Source organism: Corythoichthys intestinalis, chromosome 14, assembly GCF_030265065.1.
Source record: "Corythoichthys intestinalis isolate RoL2023-P3 chromosome 14, ASM3026506v1, whole genome shotgun sequence".
In the NCBI taxonomy this organism is placed as follows: Eukaryota; Metazoa; Chordata; class Actinopteri; order Syngnathiformes; family Syngnathidae; genus Corythoichthys; species Corythoichthys intestinalis.
Genome location: NC_080408.1, coordinates 28276121 through 28297879, shown reverse-complemented (window position 1 = coordinate 28297879; position 21759 = coordinate 28276121). Strand labels below are relative to the sequence as shown.

Here is a 21759-nt window from a genome sequence, read left to right as displayed (position 1 = left end):
TGCCTCAAGTACATTATGGAACTGACTGTATTAATAACAAGTTTATCCAAACCATTTAGTCATTGCTGTCCACAAAGTAATATGAACTGAGTCCTTTGACATTCATTCTTAAATCTGTTTGTGAAAATACACAGCGTGATGGATAGTGGCACAATGAATATATTTTACTTTGCCATACAACAAAATATAATGGCCTTAACTGGTGTGTATATGGTTTGTGAGTATAGTAAATGTGAAATACAGTACTGACTGTGTCTTTCCTTATTTCTTGTTCCAACTGATGGATAGTGGCACAATGAATATATTTTACTTTCCCATACAACAAAATATAATGGCCTTAACTGTTGAGTATATGGTTTGTGAGAATAGTAAATGTAAAATAGAGTACTGACTGTGTCTTTCCTTATTTGTTGTTCCAACTGATGGATGACCTTGCAAATGTGCACAAACATCCAATATCCAATCTTTTGTTTTCTGGTTTAATCACACAAACGCATACAGTATTGCCCCCCCACACACAAACACACACAAACAGCTAACTACAGAAAAAATGATAGTTGAGTCCAAATAGCGTTGGTATGCACAGTAACCTGGTTTCAAGTTTTGCACAGAAGTGGCCGAATGTGTTAAAGCATCCACCATCTCCTTTAATGCCTTGCAGAAGCAGCACAGATGTTGCCACAGCACATCTCAGCTCTCATCAGTATCTTCTCTAGCAGAAAAGAGGATTGGACTTAAGCTATCTATAGCAACTCAGCAATCTCCCTGCAGCGCCTGCACACATACAGTTTACATACAGTATCATGGATACATATTTGGGGGGGAAAAAGTGCTAAATATGAAAACGGAATACAAATTGCCTGCTAAAATATATGTGAAGAAATGGGAATAGTGCTGGCCTTGGCAAGTGTAAAATATTTCTTCAATGAAAGTTTGAGCTTGAGAAATACTGATCCCGTTTGGCAGTCATAGAAAGGTTCCGAAACTAGATGCCCACTGGAGGGGTAAAGCTTTTATGCGGTAAATGCAAGACAAGACAGATACTTTTGCCTCTTTAAACGTGAGTAGACTGTATCCAAGATGTGACAGTTACTGTGAATCCAGTTATAACTAAAATACTATGCATAAATAAAGTACATTTAAAAGGTTTGCACACCCTTTTGAAATGTTTCCATCATTAATGTGATCTATAACCAGTACCACTAACCACATAACCAGTAGAACTCAACTGAATAAACTCATGGCAAGCAGTGTCCATATCTCCACTATAAAGTGGTGCATTGCTTTCTCCTCCTTAGGCCAGCCGGTACCCATTAGCTACCTCTGGAGTCCCATAGGCCAAATAAGCTGATAGGACTATTTATTTAGCTCGATGGCATCCCTTACCTTGGTGTGCACCAACGGGTTGGGGGATTGCCGCCACGACAGGCACCGACCACCTTACGGCTGCAGCTCCATTCGGCCCCCTCAGCAATTTTAGGAGCGGAACGTGGTCCACTCAGGCCCCCGGCCTACCCCCTGGAAATGGGAGCGATTCTGCCAGAGGTGGGTGCTCAAGCTCCTTCTGACAGGGGACTCACCAGGCTCCAACGTCTCTTGAGAGGAGCAGTGCCAGAGCCCAAGCTGTGTTTCTCAACCTCAGCACAAGCCTGGGTTCCTTCCCTACCAGAGAGGTGATATTACATTTCCCAAAAGCCAGTTTTTCCTCCACCCAACCTTGGTCCGGCCTTAGCCATGGGAAGACGAACTCACATTACCTGTATGGGCAATGCCTGGCCAAGCCTGATGAGTGTAGGCCCGGTCCCCAGGCACTTACTATTGTGCCCTATCTCCAGGCCTGCCTCTAGAGGGAGGCCTTGGTGACCCACGTCCGGGTGAGGGTTAAATGCTGTCTACCTACTGTACTTATCAAAGAGGGTCTTCTATTACTTTATCAAAGCATCATTCAACCCATCCTCTCATGCCGATCCACGTGGTTCTTTACCATGATTTCTATCATCTACCAAGCCGAATTCACACACATTACAAACACAGCAGACAAACTCATGAGTCATTCCACAACCAACCTAACATAGCTAAACAATAGCTCCATCTGTGATGAATGCATGAATCAAATAATTAAGTATATTTTTATGTAAAAGATCGATCTAACATTGGTATTCATCATATTCCCCCATGGTAAATTCACACTCTATTTTTGTTTCACACCATGAAGAGAAGATCAATCAGATGTTGAGGTGCAAGGACACATTAGACTAATGGGGTATGTAAACAGTGACCATGCCCGTGAGCAGAGTCTGGTGGGGCAGGATTGGAGGTAGAAGGGGAAAAGGGAGATCACCTTGCGCTAGAGCACTTTAAAAACATTTAAAACCCCAAACCAAGTCTCCTCAAATGACAATGTCGTATAAAAACAGGAATACGTGTTCACCCCCACCCCCTTCCAAAAAATAAAAACAAAATAAAAAGCTTTCCTTAACACAAACATTGCTCACATGCTGGGGACCTCACATAAATCCATCCATCCATCCATCCATCCATCCATCCATCCATCCATCCATCCACCCATCCACCCACCCACTTTCAGCTTGTCCTTTCAGCCGGCATAACAGTCGATTCGATTTGCCACAAAAGGCTTTCCAATGGATGCCCTTCCTGATGAAACTCACAAATGAGAATCTAAATCATACGTCCACAATAGCAACAGGGTGCTCAGACCACTGAGCTTTCAACCGAGTAATTGACAATTTAGAAATACATATTTCAATATTATCATACCAATTAGGATAATTTCAAAAAATTTTGTGGAGTTAAAAGCATTCTTCAACATATGCTTACAAGCAAGATACATAGCCCGATAGGTAATGCAAAAGATAATTGGGATAAAAAATAGTTACTATTAAGACAGCTATTTCCTGGAGAACTTAAAGAGCATGTTGGATCAGGGTGGCTGTGTTGCCAGCGTATTTCTTGATTTAAAACATGCTTTTGACACAGTTAATCATAATTTGCTAATTGCGAAATTGACATATTTCAGCTTCTCAAATGGTGCCGCCTGTTGGATGAAGTCCAACTTGTTTGACAGGAAACAGGCAGTTCAAATTGGTGACTCACTGTCATCATACCTCAGTTGTCCTGCTGGAGTTCTGCAGGGATCTATACTGGGTCCTGTTTAATGTATTTTTTTTTTTTTTTGTTAACGATCTACCTGATGTCTGTGAAACATACAAATACAATACCCTGTACATCAACGGTGAGTGTGTGGAGAGGGTCCACACCTTCAGGTTCCTGGGTGTCCAGATCTCAGATGAGCTCTCATGGACAGCAAACATAACAGTTATCATAAAGAAGGCTCAGCAGAATCTTCACTTCCTGCGAGATCTCAGGAAGAACAAGCTCGATAGGAAGCAGCTGCTTGCCTTCTGTCACTCATCCATTGACAGTCTGCTAACATACTGTATTTACACCTGGTACGGGAGCTGCACTGCTGCAGACAGGGATAGGCTTCAGAGGACAGTCAAGGCAGCACAGAGGATCATTGGCTGTCCTCTCCCCTCCCTGATGGACAGCTACTCCTCCCGGTGCCTCAGCAGAGCTCTAAACATCCTCAAGGACAGCTCACATCCTGGTTTCCAGCTGTTTGAACTGCTCCCCTCTGGGAAACGCTATATGAATTTAAAAGCAAGAACAAACAAACTGAGGAACAGTTTCTTTGCTGAAGCCATCTCCACCCTGAACTGCCATATGTAACACCACATTACCCAATGTCCAATATTCATTTACATGCAATATTATATGTGCAATACTTACTCACATGCAATATTAACGTGCAATATTCAACGTATTCACCGTCAAACTGCTGGTACTTCACTTCTATTCCACATATTATATGTGCAATACTTACTTACATGCAATATTAATGTGCAATATTCAATGCTTTCACTGTCAAACTGCTGCTACTTCACTTCGATTATTTGCACTGACTGAACATAGCATTAACATTTTGTATTTATTTAGATTTTATACTTTTATACTTGCAAGTCACTTTTGAGATTTTAACTTATCCTGCACTGTAAAGGGAGGTGCTCCACAATTTCATTGTTCAACTGTATAATGACAATAAAGGGCTATTCTATTCTATTCTATTTTATTCTGTCTCAAAGATCTGTATGTATACAATGATATTTACTCACATTTCCTACCATTACACAACATGGTCACAAAAATCAGAAAACAATCTAAAACCGTTGAAGTCTTCTATTCTATTCTATTTTATTCTGTCTCAAAGATCTGTATGTATACAATGATATTTACTCACATTTCCTACCATTACACAACATGGTCACAAAAATCAGAAAACAATCTAAAACCGTTGAAGTCTTCTATTCTATTCTATTTTATTCTGTCTCAAAGATCTGTATGTATACAATGATATTTACTCACATTTCCTACCATTACACAACATGGTCACAAAAATCAGAAAACAATCTAAAACCGTTGAAGTCTGTCTCAAAGAGAATACTTAAACTTCTGAATAAAAAGACCATGTATCACCACTACCGAAATACTGTCAAGAAATACCAATTACTGGACGTTGATAGATGCCATTTTTTTAGATGACTGTCTCATTTTTAAGGTTTTGAATGGACTCGCCCCTCCACTATTACAGAATTTCATAAAGAAAAAACCTTCATGGGTAAACACAAGATCACTGGCAAAAGGGGACTTTGAGGTTAAATGGCGTAGACTTAAATTCAGCCAAATGGTGATGTCCATTAGATGACTGCGGCCCTCGAATACTTTTCCAGCTCGTATCAGACTGTGTGAAAATATCAACACCTTCCAAATGACCGTTAACCCTTTAAGGTCCGGCCCTTTTTCGTCCGATTTTGCATGCCTTTGATGTTGCCTTTATATTAAAAAAAATGTTCACAATTGCCTGGTTGGGTCACTTTTTTCAGGACACCATACCCTTCATGTCCAAACTGCTGTTTTATTCACTGACCAATTATAATCAACATTTTCAACCCAAAAAGACAAAAAAAAAAAAAAAAAAAAAAAATCTCAAAATGTTTTGCCAAAATTTGTAACATTGATGTCCCATTGACAACCAAACATGCTCAACAAACCTTTTTGAAGCTTGATAATATTTATTCAACTTGTAAGGATAAACATTCAACAGAATAAATGAGACTGAATAGCTTTATATTTGATAATTCAACAGAAAAAGCAGGTATGGTTGTATGAGTTTTGTCCTTTCTACATACTATGGTCAAAACAGGTTGTCGACTGTAGACCAACAGTGCAAAATTGTGAAACACTATTATATATATAAATATATATCATCTACCACAAAATGGGTTTGGAGGGTATCTCTTCGTGAGGTTAGGTATTACACCCATCATCTTATCAACGCATTATATGTACAATCAAGTTTCTCGGTTTTCAATTCATTTCACACGTTTCACAAAGTCGCTCGCTCAATCCAATCGGCTGTCGCTTGCTACCTCCCCTCCCTCTCGTTAGATGGCGGCTAGCTCGGCAATATATTAAAAGTTTTCAGATGACGTCCTTTCCTTTGTGACTTCACAATGGCTCCTGGGATATGTAGTTTCTTGTTGTGCTTTCCGTTTTGAAAAAAAAAAAAAAGAAGAAACTATGGAAATATGGACATTAAAAACATGGTCCATGCAGCGTTTTAATGTTTATGAGGGCAATAAAACTATTAAAGTCAAATGAAACTATCTCCCTTTTAACTTGGTCGATTGACTTCAAGTAAAAATGGGCGTGGACCTCAACTTCCGCTCTTTCAAACGAGACCGACCAGCAGTACGTGGGTGACATAATTACAGCGTGACGAGGCTGATGGTATGCGTGCAGGACGCTTGCGTAAACCTGTCGCTGCCAACACGTCAGATTTTAGAGGGTTAAACTGTGGCTAAAACAAACCAGACCTGCTCCCAATTTATGATTTTAATCTAAGTGAACAGTTTGAACATACTGTAGTTTTACTTTCTTTTGTACATTTGTATATGCATTCTGTGTTTGTGATGTATGGATATAATGTTTGATGTCATCTGTATGCTCTGTTAGGTTGTGTTATTTATCTTGATGTTTTAAAATACCGGCATTAGGACAGTGGATGAAATTTAGCAACTATGCTAACTCTGGTATATTTATATTGACATTTTTTTACTGATGTATTGAGCAATGTGCATTGTCCTAAAATAACTGAATGAAATTAAATGACTCAAGTAATCCTTCAATTCATTGTAATCCAATTAACAGGTGAACATTAAGAAGAAAAACATATTGCCACTTAAACTTGAGCTTTGTGTTTAGTGCATCACTAGAATACATAAATTATTTTGGGAGGAGGTGTGCTTTTGTAATGTTTTTTAATCTATTTACTTTCGTTGTTGGCGGGGACATTGGTTAAAATATTACTATATTTATTCATGAACGTATAAATGATAGCATAATTGAGCATAACACATTAAAAACAAAAACAGCAGAAGTCTACAATGTATTCTTTCATTAATTGTAATGGCAGAGTTAATCAGTAAGTAAAATATTTTCTCAACCTGCAGCACTTGGCAGATGTATAATAGATAGGTTATAGATATACTATTCTGTTTAAAAGGGGGTAGAGTTGATGTGGTGGAAATAAAGATCAAAATATAATCACTGGCAGAGAGGGATGCCGAGCTCATTAAACAACACAATATTCTACAATTCTGTTTTATCAGCACACTGTTCTCATTATTTTGGACCTGAATGCAGATGCTGTCTTGAATAAAACATGGTGTACAGTATCTTCACATGACTAACATCTGATGTGTGGTATATGGCATGTTAGGTTAAGTAGCATGCATAAATCTGATAAAATATACATATATATATTTTTTTCATGGTTGTTTGCTGATTGTTATTTATTCAAATTAAAACTCCAGTGTAATAGCCCATCCAATTTTTTTTCCCACATCACATTATAGGGTTTTCATCCAATACACAGTGTCACACTCATTATTCTTTGTTCCACATATATAGAAAAAATTATACAACTCAAATATCGTTCTTATCAAGGAAGTGTCATGGGCTGCTTACATGTATTTTCCGTGAAAACTAAAACATACACATTGAGTGTTTTCAGAGGCCCTTTTTTCCCCAGTTCTCATAAAAATGGTCTGTGTTTGTCATTCAAGTTGTCTTTACTATTAACACTGGAGACAACCTCATTATGTTATTTGCAATTGACCAAAGAGATCCATGAGCTTACAGTGGAATGAAAAAAAAATATTTGAACCTTTTGGAATTCTCACATTTCTGCATAAAATCGCAATCAAATGTGATCTGATCTTTGTCACAATCACATAGATGAAAAAAAAGAACAGTGTCTACTCTAACTGAAACCACCCAAACATTTATACGTTTTCATATTTTAATCAGGATAGTATGTAAACAATGACAGAAGGGGGAAAAATAAGTAAGTGAACCATCACATTTAATATTTTGAGCCCCTCCCCTCTTTGGCAGCAATAACTTCAACAAGACACTTACAGTAGCTTCAGATCAGTCTGGTACATCAATCAGGACTAATCTTGGCCCATTCCTCTCCTCAAAACTGCTGTAGTTCAGTCAGATTCCTGGAATGTCTGGCATGAATCGCTGTCTTTAGGTCATTCCACAGCATCTCAATGGGGTTCAAGTCTGGACTTTGACTTGGCCACTCCAAAACGTGTATTTTGTTCCTTTGAAACCACTCTAAAGTTTATTAACATCTGTGTTTTGGATCATTGTCTTGTTGCAGCACCCATCCTCTTTTTAGCTTCAACTGTCTGTCTGACGTACAAACATCCTCATAAACCTTTGTATTCATTCTTCCATTAATGATTGCAAGTTGTCCAGGCCCCGAGGCAGCAAAACAGCCCCAAATCATGATGCTCCCTTCACCATGCTTCACGGTGGGAATGAGGTGTTGATGTTGGTGAGCTGTTCCATTTTTCCTCCTCACGACATTGTGTGTTACTACCAAACAATTCAACTTTGGTTTCATCAGTCCACAATATATTTTGCCAAAACTTCTGTGGAGTGTCCAAGTGCCTTTTTGCGAACATTAAACAAGCAGCAATGTTTTTTTAGACAGCAGTGGCTTCCTCCATGGGATCCTCCCATGAACACCATTCTTGGCCATAGTTGTTTACCTCTCTGAGTATTCTGTGATGAACTCTTGGCATCATTTTTGGTGGACTGACACTCCTTGGGAGAGAAGCAACAGTGCCAAAACCTCTCGATTCGTAGACAACTTCTCTGACTGTCGAGTGATGAACTTTCAGACTTTTAGAGATGGTTTTGTATCCTTTCCCAGCTTTATACAAATCAACAATCATTGATTGCAGGTCTTCAGACAGCTTTTTTGACCGAACCATGATGCACATTAGACAATGCTTCTCATCCAGACAATTGTTACCAGGTGTGTGTCTTATAGTGGGCAAGGCAAATTTAAACCACTCACCAGTGATTGGGCACACACATGACCTAACATATTTGGTAAAAATTGGTTTTAATTGCTCTATAAGTCTCCCTAGACCAGGGGTGCCAAAGTCCGGTCCTCGAGAGCCCCTATCATGCTTGTTTTCCATGTCTCCCTCCTTGAACGCACCTGAATCAAATGATGAGCCCATCAGCAAGCTCTGCAGGAGCCTGACAATGATCCTGATTATTTGAGTCAGGTGTGTTGGAGGGGGGAGAAATGGAAGACAAGCTGGATAGGGGCTCTCGAGGACTGGACTTGAGCACCCAGGCCTTAGGCAGAGGGTTCACTTATTTTTCCCCCTTCTGTCATTGTTTGCATGCGATCCTTGATATAATATGAAAACCTATAAATGTTTGGGTGGTTTTACTTTAAGCAGACACTGTTTTTACATCTGTGTGATTTTGACAAAGATCAGATCACATTTGATGGTGAATTTATGCAAAAAGGTGAGAAATTCCAAAAGGTTCAGATACTTTTTCATACCACTGTAAGTGAGTATGCTATTTTGCATTCACAAAAAAGTAACTGATATTATGTTTAAGATACATGTGAATTTTTGAACAGATCAGAACATATGCATGCATTTAGCATAGTGTTAGGGGTTGAATCAGTAATTAGGATCACTTAGGTATTTATATCCAGAGAGGTTTAATTCTAATGCATGTATATTGTGCAAATTCTACAATTTTAATGAGGCTGTTTAAGTCTTCACAGTTAAGCATGTTTGACTTTACCATTATTGCAAAAGCGCATTTCAATGGGCCCACTACTTGTTGCCCTCTTAGTAGAATCAACAGACATATCTGTGGCAAAACTAATAGGTCTACTACTACTACCTGCAAAGCATGTAGAGCTCTGTAATTTGTATCATAAGTTCTCTTCAACTGTGAGGGACGGAATCTAATACAAATAAAACGAAAATCACGTTGTATGATTTTTAAATAATAAATTTGCATTTAATTGCATGAAATAAGTATTTGATATGTCACTAAAATCGGACTTAATATTTGGTACAGAAACCTTTGTTTGCTATTACAGATACCAAACGTTTCCTGTAGTCCTTGACAAGGTTTGCACACACTGCAGCAGGGACTTTGGCCCACTCCTCCATGCAGATCTTCTCCAGAGCCTTCAGGTTTCGGGGCTGCTGCCGGGCAACACGGACTTTCAGCTCCCTCCATTGATTTTCTATCGGGTTCAGATCTGGTGACTGGCTAGGCCACTCCAGGACCTTAAGATGCTTCTTACGGAGTCACTCTTTAGTTGCCTTGGCTGTGCACTTTGGGTCGTTGTCATGCTGGAAGACCCAGCCACGACCAATCTTCAGGGCTCTCACTGAAGGAATGAGGTTGTCAGCCAAGATCTGGCGATACATAGTCCCATCCATCCTCCCCTCAATACGGTGCAGTCGTCCTGTACCCTTGGCAGAGAAGCAGTCCCAAAAAATGTTTTCTCGTCCATGTTTCACGGTTGGGATGGTGTTCTCGGGGTTGTACTCATCCTTCTTTTTCCTCCATACACGACGAGCCGAAAAGTTCCATTTTGGTCTCATCCGACCACATGACCTTCTCCCATTGCTCCTCTGGATCATCCAGATGGTCAGTGGCAAACTTCAGACGTGTCTGGACATGCACTGGCTTCAGCAGCGGGACACTGCGTGCGCTGTAGGATTTTAATCCATGACGGCGTAATGTGTTTCCGATGGTTTTCTTTGAGACTGTGGTTCCAGCTCTCTTCAGGTCATTGACCAAGTCCTGCCGTGTAGTTCTGGGCTGATCCCTCACCTTCCTCATGATCAGTGATGCCCCACGAGGTGAGATCTTGCATGGAGCCCAGAACGAGGCAGATTGACAGTCAACTTGAACTTCTTCCATTTCCTAATAATCGCTCCAACAGTTGTTACCTTCTCACCAAGCTGCTTGCTTATTTTCCTGTAGCCCATCCCAGCCTTGTGCAGGTCTATTATTTTATCCCTGATGTCCTTACACAGCTCTTTGGTCTTGGCCATTGTGAAGAGGTTGGAGTTTGTCTGTTTGAGCATGTGAACAGGTGTCTTTTATACAGGTAACAAGTTCAAACAGGTGCAATTACTTCCGATAATGAGTGGAGAACAGGAGGAGTTCTTAAAAAAGAACTAAGAGCCGAAATATTTACTAGTTGGTAATGTATCAAATACTTATTTCATGCAGTTAAATACAAATTTATTATGTAAAAATTATACAATGTGATTTTCTGGTTTTTTGTATTAGATTCCGTCCCTCACAGTTGAAGAGAACTTATGATACAAATTACAGACCTCTACTGTACATGCTTTGCAAGTGGGAAAACCAGCAAAATTGGCAGTGTATCAAATACTTGTTCTTCCCACTGTATATATGTATATATAAAATTAAAAATAACAACAACTCTTCTCTCCCCCTAGTAGAGTGGGTGGCTGTTCATCTCAACCTCGGTCCTCTTAACAGAGGCCTGGGTGCTTAAGTGTCCTGCGCAGTATATATGTATATATATGGTGGAAAACACTCAGGTGACTTGAGATTCCGCTCTGAGACCCCCAATTTGGCCAAATTTCAAAATTGTCCGATATGCATGTGTGATACATCGTTGGAAAGCTTAAAATCTCAATTTTCTGGAGGAACAAACATTTTGAACAGGAAGGCATTTTTTAAAAAAAAGAATTTTTTTTAACAGCAAAACCCTAATCGGAGGCGAGAGCACAAGAGAGCAGAATTAAAGACACCACAATTTTAACGATATATTATCGTGTACTTACCTTGTTTCGATCCAAAAGCTCCATGTAGCATGTATCACCAAGTGTCAAGACACAGCTGTGAATGGCCACAGCCGGATTTTTTTTTTTTTTATTTTATGGGTGAAACATGGTGATATACCAAGAGTCGTGATGCAGAAATGGCAGACAACAAGGAGTGGTTGAGATTTTCTTTTTCATATAGTTACCCTTTTAAATGTTATTTTTCAGTTTTTTTTTTTGTTTGGATCGATTATATATCATTTAACGTATCGGGGAAAATGTGACGGTAACAAAAAAAATACAGTTCAGCGATAGTTATGAGGTAGATATCTGTGACTTTTTTACAGACTCCAAATTTTTCATTGTGATGTAATTCGTTTAAAAGTTTAAAATATGCGAGTGAATCATTTTTAAAGTCATTTTGTTTGTTTTTTTAAACTAAAATTTAGACATCAATTATTGATTCTAAGTTAAAAATGACAGACATTTTGAATAATAAATATGATTACTTACCTTCTTTTTATGGCTAGGTTGAAACAAAAGCAGTTGCGCGACGTCTTTAAACGGGGGTTTTCAGGGTAAAACGGACAAATTAAAAATAGTTTGGAGGCTTAGTGCGCCATGAATATGCTATGGCAGCATATAGACATATTGTTCAATCAAACACAAGGACAGGACCTTAAAGTTATCATTGTGTGGGATTTTTCCATTTCAAGTTTAAGAAATTGGATTTATTGGATTGTATGTGCATTGGACAGCCATGGATTTAGAGCATTTGTCTATTTAATGTCTTTACTGTTCTAGTCCAAAGTTTTGTGTGGTTTATTGATAAGGCAAGACATTTACACATCTACCAACGTGGTATGATGAAAAAAAAATACTCATGGTAAATCTACAAGCTGAAATTCCTTTTCATCTTTAGATGCAGGTCCAGGTGAAGGGAAAAAAACACTATGCGTAAATAATTCTGCCATAATGTTGACTATTTTAAGGCTCACCTGTTTCTTGATTACACTGGTGCTCACAAGGGTCCAGCAGGCGTCGCCCACACAGTTCATTCACCCATGGCCCACTGGCATTCTGCTGATAGTACAGCAAGATTTGTGCTGGGTTCAGCCAGTCAGACGCATCCAACTGACTTCCCTGCAGCAAAATAAACCTTGACCCTAAAGATGGGGGAGGGCACAAAGAACATATGAAAAAAGTCTAAGTGGGCAAGAAAAAAAATGTTCATAATAACGATGAGTAACTGAAACATTCTACATAAATTCCAGTCATGAGATTGAGTAGTTTCAATAAGTATACTTTCATAGTAATATGTCAAAAGAAACAATCAAATTACTATTGCTCCCTAAAACTACAATGGAAATAAACGCAGTTGTATGAAAAAGTTTGGGCACCTCTGATAATTTTCAGCAGTTTCCTTTGTATAAACCAATGGTGGTATAGATCAGCAATTTCAGTTAAACGTATCATATAGCAGACAAACAGTTTTAAAAAAAAGTGTGTAAAAAAAGTTCATAGGAGTTACAGAAAGTATAAAATAAGTATTTAAACAAAAGAAAAACCTCTTCCGCATTAATCTCCCATACATTATCTCCATGTGTGTGCAAAGTGCGCTGAATAGTTGAACAAATGCACAATGACACCATCTGTAGAAGTGTCAGGTTATACATCTTTGGAGCTAGTCTGTCGGTGGAGTTTAACTTTTCTCATCATCCTTCGCCTCTGGTTATCTGAGACTTTTCTTGGCCTGCCACTTGGGGTCTTAACTACAACTGTGCCTGTGGTTTTCTTCACTATGTTCCTCACCATGGAAACTGACAGCTGAAATCTCTGAGCTAGCTCTGTCTATCCTTCCCCTAAACTATGAGGTTGAACAATCTTTGTTTTCAGGTCATTTGAAAGTTGTTTTGGAGCTCCCATGAGGCAACATTTCAGACAAGATGCAAAGAGGATAAACACTTACAAATGGTCACCTTCAATCCCCTTTCTCAAAGAGCTAACCAAAAAAAAAAAAAATAAAGTTTCCAACAGGTACTGCTAAAGGTATTCAAATCAAGAAACAACAAGGGTGCCCAAACTTGCACCTGCACCTGTATTATTTTGTTTCAATAATTATTGCACACTTTCTGTAACTCCTAAGTTTGTTTGTTTGTTTTTTTCCCCCTCATTTCTCAAATATTACTGTTAATACCGTATTGGCCCGAATATAAGACGGCCCTGATTATGAGACGACACCCTCTTTTTCCAAGACTCAAGTTTGAAAAAAAGACTATACAGAAAATAATTACAGTACATCTGAAACAAGTGATTATGACAATTTATTTGAGAGAAAAAGCATGTTATTTTGCCTCATTCAAATCTTAGTATCTGTACATTTAAATATGTAAACTAAAGTGCAATCACATTCGTAAATGATTGGCTTCTGGTTTTTGAAATGTAAATAAACCAATCTATTGTGATAAAACAACAAAATTGCAATAACTGCATTAACCATCAAAGTGAGGTAACTGTAGTCTTGAAACAAATCTGAATAAGGAAAAACATTGCAATAAAATAAATAATAATAATAAGTCAAACTGGTTAAACTTGAGAGTAGCGGAGATTTGTCATAACAGAACATTACTCAAGTTCAGTTTTGGCTTCAATGATATCTGGCGCCATCTAGCGTCGTGAATGAGTATAATGTCTAGACCCCGAATATAAGATGACTCTCACTTTTTCAGTCTTATTTCAATGCAAAAAATGTCTTATATTCTGGCCAATACGGTGAATATATTCCAAATATCACTCTTTCCATGAGTACTTGTTCTCAGCTTTTCAACATTAGATTAATTATCATTCTACATTATGTGAAACAGATAGCAGTTTAAAATAAAAGAGCTAAAAAACAAATTGAATTTTGTAATGACTTTTATGACAATAAATGTTATAATTGCTAATGAGGTTCAAAGTTGACATTTTATATTAACCATCAACATCTTTAAACTATCAAAAAATTATGTTTAGACTCTAGGACTCTGGTTGTACAAAATAAGTGCAAAGCATAGCTGTATACGTAAGTAGGTGAAAATTAGAGCAAATAAAAGTTGAAACGTGAAGTCATGTGTTTTCAATTTCTCTGGTCACATACTGTATTTTTTTTTTCCCCCTCTATGAATTAAAGTACAGATCGGTGGGGATTTACGCACTCAATAGATCTTTGGTCAATGGTAAACAGCTAGAGCAGGGTTCACTAAATCCGGACCTCGGTGCCACTTTTCCTGTCGTGTTTTCCATGTCTACCTCCTCCAACACACCTGAATCAAAATAATCAGGACCATTATCAGGCTTCTGGAGAGGTTGCTGATGACATAATCATTTGATTCAGGTGTGTTAGGGGAGAGAGACGTGGAAAACATGACAGGAAAAGTGGCACCGAGGTCCGCATTTAGTGAACCCTGAGCTAGAGTATGAAAGCCATTCAAATGTAAGAAACAAAAATCCCTCAAGCATTTAAAGCAGGGATCTCCAAACCGGTCCTCAAGGGCCGCTGTAGGTCCTGGTTTTTGGTTCTACCGATCAAGCACAGACAGTTTAACCAATGGGGATTCTGATCTGACTGCAATCAACTGATTACACGTGTAAGACATCAGATTGGTGAGAAGGTGTCATCTTATTTTGTTGGAATGAAAATCCAGCACCCACTGCGGCCCTATGTGGAATAGTGTAGGATTGTTTGGGGACACCTGGTTTATAGCATTGTATTTTCTTAAAAGTGTGGGCACACCAAAACATGTGACAGAGGACAATTCAGAGAGTGAAAGTCATCAATAATTGACTTACCTTCAGCAAATATGTTTTTTGTAAATGCTATGAAGCTAAAAGTATATATAAAAAAAAAAATAAAAAAAAAATTCGATCTATTTTTTGCCTTTATTTGGTGGCCTCAATCAGCACGTCAAGGATCTTTGGTCTGCTTTTTAAAATGAAGATGGGACATTGAACTTTGCTATCGTTTCTTAAGTCTTAGTCTGTGACTGTTTTCCTTGCATCTTTTATAATGCATCAACTTATTTTCCATATTACGTTCCTCTCTAATTAAAAGCTGCAACCACTGAGGAAAAATCTTATTTTTTCCATATACTAACATACACTCACCGGCCACTTTATTAGGTACACCTGTCCAACTACTCGTTAACACTTAATTTCTAATCAGCCAATCACATGGCGGCAACTCAGTGCATTTAGGCATGTAGACATGGTTTAAGACAATCTCCTGCAGTTCAAACCGAGCATCAGTATGGGGAAGAAAGGTGATTTGAGTCACTTTGAACGTGGCATGGTTGTTGGTGCCCGCAGGGGTGGTCTGAGTATTTCAGAAACTGCTGATCTACTGGGATTTTCACGCACAACCATCTCTAGGGTTTACAGAGAACGGTCCGAAAAAGAAAAAATATCCAGTGAGCGGCTGTTCTGTGGGTGGAAATGCCTTGTTGATGCCAGAGGTCAGAGGAGAATGGCCAGACTGGTTCGAGCTGATATAAAGGCAACAGTGACTCAAATAATCACCCGTTACAACCAAGGTAGGCAGAAGAGCATCTCTGAATGCACAGTATGTTGAACTTTGAGGCAGATGGGCTACAGCAGCAGAAGACCACTCCGGATGCCACTCCTTTCAGCTAAGAACAGGAAACTGAGGCTACAATTTGCACAAGCTCATCGAAATTGGACAATAGAAGATTGGAAAAACGTTGGTTGGTCTGATGAGTCTCGATTTCTGCTGCGACATTCGGATGGTAGGGTCAGAATTTGGCGTCAACTACATGAAAGCATGGATCCATCCTGCCTTGTATCAACGGTTCAGGCTGGTGGCGGTGGTGGTGTAATGGTGTGGGGAATATTTTCTTGGCACTCTTTGGGCCCCTTGGTACCAATTGAGCATCGTTGGAATGCGACAGCCTACCTGAGTATTGTTGCTGACCATGTCCATCCCTTTATGACCACAATGTACCCAACTTCTGATGGCTACTTTCAGCAGGATAATGCGCCATGTCATAAAGCTGGAATCATCTCAGACTGGTTTATTGAACATGACAATGAGTTCACTGTACTCAAATAGCCTCCACAGTCACCAGGTCTCATCCAATAGAGCATCTTTGGGATGTGGTGGAACGGGAGATTCGCATCATGGATGTGCAGCCGACAAATCTGCACCAACTGTGTGATGCCATCATGTCAATATGGACCAAACTCTCTGAAGAATGCTTCCAGCACCTTGTTGAATCTATGCCACGAAGAATTGAGGCAGTTCTGAAGGCAAAAGGGGGTCCAACCCGTTACTAGCATGTTGTACCAAATAAAGTGGCCGGTGAGTGTAGTGAAACCTTTGTTTTAAAAAGGGTCTTGTTTGTGAGCAAACCACTTTACAGACAAGATTTTCTAACAACTGATGCATTGGTGCATCACAAAATGTTCAAAGCATCTATCTTGGAATGGCCAGTCGTGCTTTCTTTCACAGATTGAAATTTTGGCCAATGAGAGGGGCATTGTTTGACGAAACAGAATGGACACTCTTACATCTTCTGAGACCTGACAGACAAGCCTTATTGTTTTCCTGGTATTGAGGATTTTATTTAGCAATGATTTTATGAACTGTTCTTTGCAGGGTCAAACAGTGGCTGTCAATTAGATGTTGTGCAATGACAAAAACAAAATTCTTCATCTTGCAACAAACTCAATTACATAGGATGAAGCTTCCCCCACTGTAGACATAAATTTATTGGTAAATCTATTATGTGGCCTGCAATGTGTTGTTTATAATCAACAATGTCATTTTCTTTTAATATTTGTTATTATTTTTTTAAACAGCTGAATGTATTCTTTAAGCAAACAACAAATAATTACTTCCACTAATTTGAACAGCAAAGAAGCTGAGCTTTTCCTAATGGTATTTGTGCTCAGAAACATGCCCAGCTGTTGGCATTAATAGCTTCTTTCCACAGTGAAAGAATCCAGATTTGCATTTGATTCACTGTGACATTAAATCAAGCCTGATAAGATTGTGGAGACATTTATGGAAACATTCTAAATTTATCTCGGTTTTGTGATTCAACAGGCAAATTTGCCATCTTTCATCTCTCCTTTCGAAGTTTCCCCATGGATAACTCTCTTGAATGTTAATGTTTCCCTGGCGGACTAGTGTATAACATTGGCAAGCAGCAGCTTTCTGAATCAAATCAGACCTCCACATGATAGATGAGTGAGGCTAGTCAGTCTATTATATATCACCACTGGCAGTTCACTCTGCCGAAATAAAAAAAAAAGCCAATGAACAAGCACCTACCATTTGGCATCATCTATTTGTTTTGTTTTGTTTATTTATAATTTATACAGTCTTAAATACTGCTTATTACACAGAGGTGTTCCTACTTGTGATTTGTCATTGAATAAATGCTTTACACATTTTAAGATTTAACAGTTATCTAAGCATTTGAAAGTTAGTTTGTTCCATTGGCTAAAATTAAAAAGCAGCTGTTATTAAAGTGCAGAATAAATAGAAGAAAACATTAAACTAGTGATTTTTTTTTTTCAACATTCTTTAATTTATTTAGCAAAAATAGAAAACACACCCTTTTTGTGGCAGACAAACAGTTTTTAAAAAAAAAGTGTGTAAAAAAGTTCATAGGAGTTACAGAAAGTATAAAATAAGTATTTAAACAAAAGAAAAACCTCTTCCGCATTAATCTCCCATACATTATCTCCATGTGTGTGCAAAGTGCGCTGAATAGTTGAACAAATCCACAATGACACCATCTGTAGAAGTGTCATGTTATACATCTTTGGAGCTAGTCTGTCGGTGGAGTTTAACTTTTCTCATCATCCTTCGCCTCTGGTTATCTGAGACTTTTCTTGGCCTGCCACTTGGGGTCTTAACTACAACTGTGCCTGTGGTTTTCTTCACTATGTTCCTCACCATGGAAACTGACAGCTGAAATCTCTGAGCTAGCTCTGTCTATCCTTCCCCTAAACCATGAGGTTGAACAATCTTTGTTTTCAGGTCATTTGAAAGTTGTTTTGGAGCTCCCATGAGGCAACATTTCAGACAAGATGCAAAGAGGATAAACGCTTACAAATGGCCACCTTCAATCCCTTTTCTCAAAGAGCTAACCAAAAAAAAAAAAAAAAGTTTCCAACAGGTACTGCTAAAGGTATTCAAATCAAGAAACAACAAGGGTTATTATTTTGTTTCAATAATTATTGCACACTTTCTGTAACTCCTAAGTTTGTTTGTTTTTTTCCCCTCATTTCTCAAATATTACTGTTAATACCGTATTGGCCCGAATATAAGACGGCCCTGATTATGAGACGACACCCTCTTTTTCCAAGACTCAAGTTTGAAAAAAAGACTATACAGAAAATAATTACAGTACATCTGAAACAAGTGATTATGACAATTTATTTGAGAGAAAAAGCATGTTATTTTGCCTCATTCAAATCTTAATATCTGTACATTTAAATATGTAAACTAAAGTGCAATCACATTCGTAAATGATTGGCTTCTGGTTTTTGAAATGTAAATAAACCAATCTATTGTGATAAAGCAACAAAATTGCAATAACTGCATTAACCATCAAAGTGAGGTAACTGTAGTCTTGAAACAAATCTGAATAAGGAAAAACATTGCAATAAAATAATAATAATAATAAATAAAACTGGTTAAACTTGAAAGTAGCTGAGATCTTTCATGACAGAACATTACTCAAGTTCAGCATTGGCTTCAATGATATCTGGCGCCATCTAGCGTCGTGAATGGGCATAATGTCTAGACCCCGAATATAAGACGACTCCCACTTTTTCAGTCTTATTTCAATGCAAAAACCGTCTTATATTCTGGCCAATACGGTGACTATATTCCAAATATCACTCTTTCCATGAGTACTTGTTCTCAGCTTTTCAACATTGGATTAATTATTATTCTACATTATGTGAAACAGATAGCAGTTTAAAATAAAAGAGCTACAAAAACAAATTGAATTTTGTAATGACTTTTATGACAATAAATGTTATAATTGCTAATGAGGTTCAAAGTTGACATTTTATATTAACCATCAACATCTTCAGACTATCAAAAAATTATGTTGACTCTAGGACTCTGGTTGTACAAAATAAGAGTGCAAAGCATAGCTGTATACGTAAGTAGGCGAAAATTAGAGCAAATAAAAGTTGAAACATGAAGTCATGTGTTTTCAATTTCTCTGGTCACATACTGTATTTTTTTTTTCCCTCTATGAATAAAATTACAGATCGGTGGGAATTTACGCACTCAATAGACCTTTGGTCAATGGTAAACAGCTAGAGCAGAGTTCACTAAATCCGGACCTCGGTGCCACTTTTCCTGTCGTGTTTTCCATGTCTCCCTCCTCCAACACACCTGAATCAAAATAATCAGGATCATTATCAGGCTTCTGGAGAGTTTGCTGATGACATAATCATTTGATTCAGGTGTGTTAGGGGAGAGAGACGAGGAAAACACGACAGGAAAAGTGGCACCGATGTCCGGATTTAGTGAACCCTGAGCTAGAGTATGAAAGCTGAAATTGACTGAGGTAACAGTTAAAATCAGGCAGCACTCGCCAGCTGGCAACCTTGGTAAAGTAAAGTTTCATAAAAAATCATTTTAGGGCATTTACAGGTCATTTCCTGTTGAGTTTGAGTCACTGTCTGTTCATTTGGGTGATTCCCAGGTCACTTCCTGTTCTGTAACTCAAAATAAACAGGAAGTGACTCATGAAATACCCCAAAATCAACAGGAGGTAACTGAAAATCAACAGGTAAATGGCCTTAAATGGCCCAAAATTACCTCATTGCCTGGCATTGGCTGTCACTGACGGCCATAGACGTTCAATCCGCTTGAAGTGGGAGGGATTGGGGGGAAGTCAGGGAGGGTGGCAGCGAATGTCACCCTCCCTGACTTTTTTACAGATGCCATTTTATCATTGTGACATAATTTGTTTATAAGTTTAAAATGTGTGAGTGAATAATTTTTCAAAGTTGTTTTTTTTTTTTTTTCCAAACTAAATATGAGACATCACTTAATGATTCTAAGCTAAAAACGACAGACATTTTGGATAACAAATATACCATTTTGGCCCAACTATAAGACGGTGTTTTTTTGCATTAAAATAAGACTGAAAAAGTGGGGGTTGTCTTATATTCGGGGTCTAGACATTATACGCATTCACGACGCTAGATGGCGCCAGATATCATTGAAGGGAATGCTGAACTTGAGTCCCCAGGCCAAAGCGAACCCCTTATGGTTAATGCAGTTATTGCAATTTTGTGGTTTTATCACAATGGATTAGTATATTTACATTTCAAAAACCAGAAGCCATTCATATACGGATGTGATTGCACTTTAGTTTACATATTTAAATGTTCAGATATTAAGATTTGAATAAGGCAAAATAAAAAGCTTTTTCTCTCAAATATATTGTTGTAATCATTTGTTTCAGATGTACTGTAATTATTTTCTGTATAAAAAATTAATTTGGAGTTCAAAAAGTCTTTTTTTCAAACTTGAGTCTTGAAAAAGAGTGGGTCGTCTTATAATCAGGGCCATCCTATATTCGGGCCAAAATGGTAACTAATTACCATCGTTTTATGGCTGGGTTGAAACAAAAGTGGTTAAGCGACGTCTGTAAACGGGGGTTTTCAGGGTAAAAGGGGCAAATTAAAAATAGTTTGGGGGCTTAATGCGCCATGAATCTTCTATGGCAGCATATAGACATATTGCTCTATCAAACACAACAGTTGTTATGGCTTAAAATACAACAGTTTCTTTTAAAGAGGAGTGCAAGAGCAGAAACTGCTTTTTCAGTCTTGTCTGTGTTTTCTGCCATGTCTAAAAGGGAATGTTGACGTTTAAACCAAGTGAAATATTATAACTGTCCAAGGGGGGATTTTACATTGTCTGTAATCAAATCAGGGAAACTAAGTCAAAGTACAACAAATGACTTGCTGTGGGTGGTCTCAGTGACCTGGCCTCAATATGCAGTGATGCTTTGAGAGCATATTTGTTGTTTTGTCTCACATCACAAACACAGGAAGGGGGTGGTTGGCCTGGCATTTACCTTTGTCTCACAGAGTGCAAAACAAATCACCAGATCACCCACCAAACACCTGCACTCTGTTAGTGACACAGTAGAGTGAATTCTCTGGAAAGCTGCACAAAATACCTGCTCAGAACACTCAACACCTACTCGCACACCCACCCATTTAGCACACTCACAGAGGAAAATGCATCCCCAATCTTAGGTTGCTGCAAAAGCCTTACCGTCAGCGATTAGGTGCTCTGGCACATGGAGGATTACACGTACAGAGAGGCTGCAGGATATGTGAGAGCAGTATACCAGGCTCATCACACAGCTGATGACACTGATTAGAGTTAGTGTGGTCTTATTGATAGGACTCCGCGGGGAACCTGCTG

At 38.5% G+C, this 21759-nt stretch overlaps 1 protein-coding gene across 8 annotated transcripts in view; it reads right to left on the bottom strand.

The window, feature by feature from the left end:
- The window catches only part of astn1 (astrotactin 1), a 506238-nt gene that overhangs the window by 326949 nt on the left and 157530 nt on the right, over nucleotides 1-21759 (bottom strand). For all 8 annotated transcript variants that reach the window (XM_057856766.1, XM_057856768.1, XM_057856762.1 and 5 more), the window contains exons 7-8: nucleotides 21607-21756; nucleotides 12287-12454 (exon numbers count right to left, since the gene is read on the bottom strand). In XM_057856766.1, the coding sequence (XP_057712749.1) occupies nucleotides 12287-12454; nucleotides 21607-21756 (318 nt within the window). The remainder of the gene's footprint in view (nucleotides 1-12286; nucleotides 12455-21606; nucleotides 21757-21759) is intronic.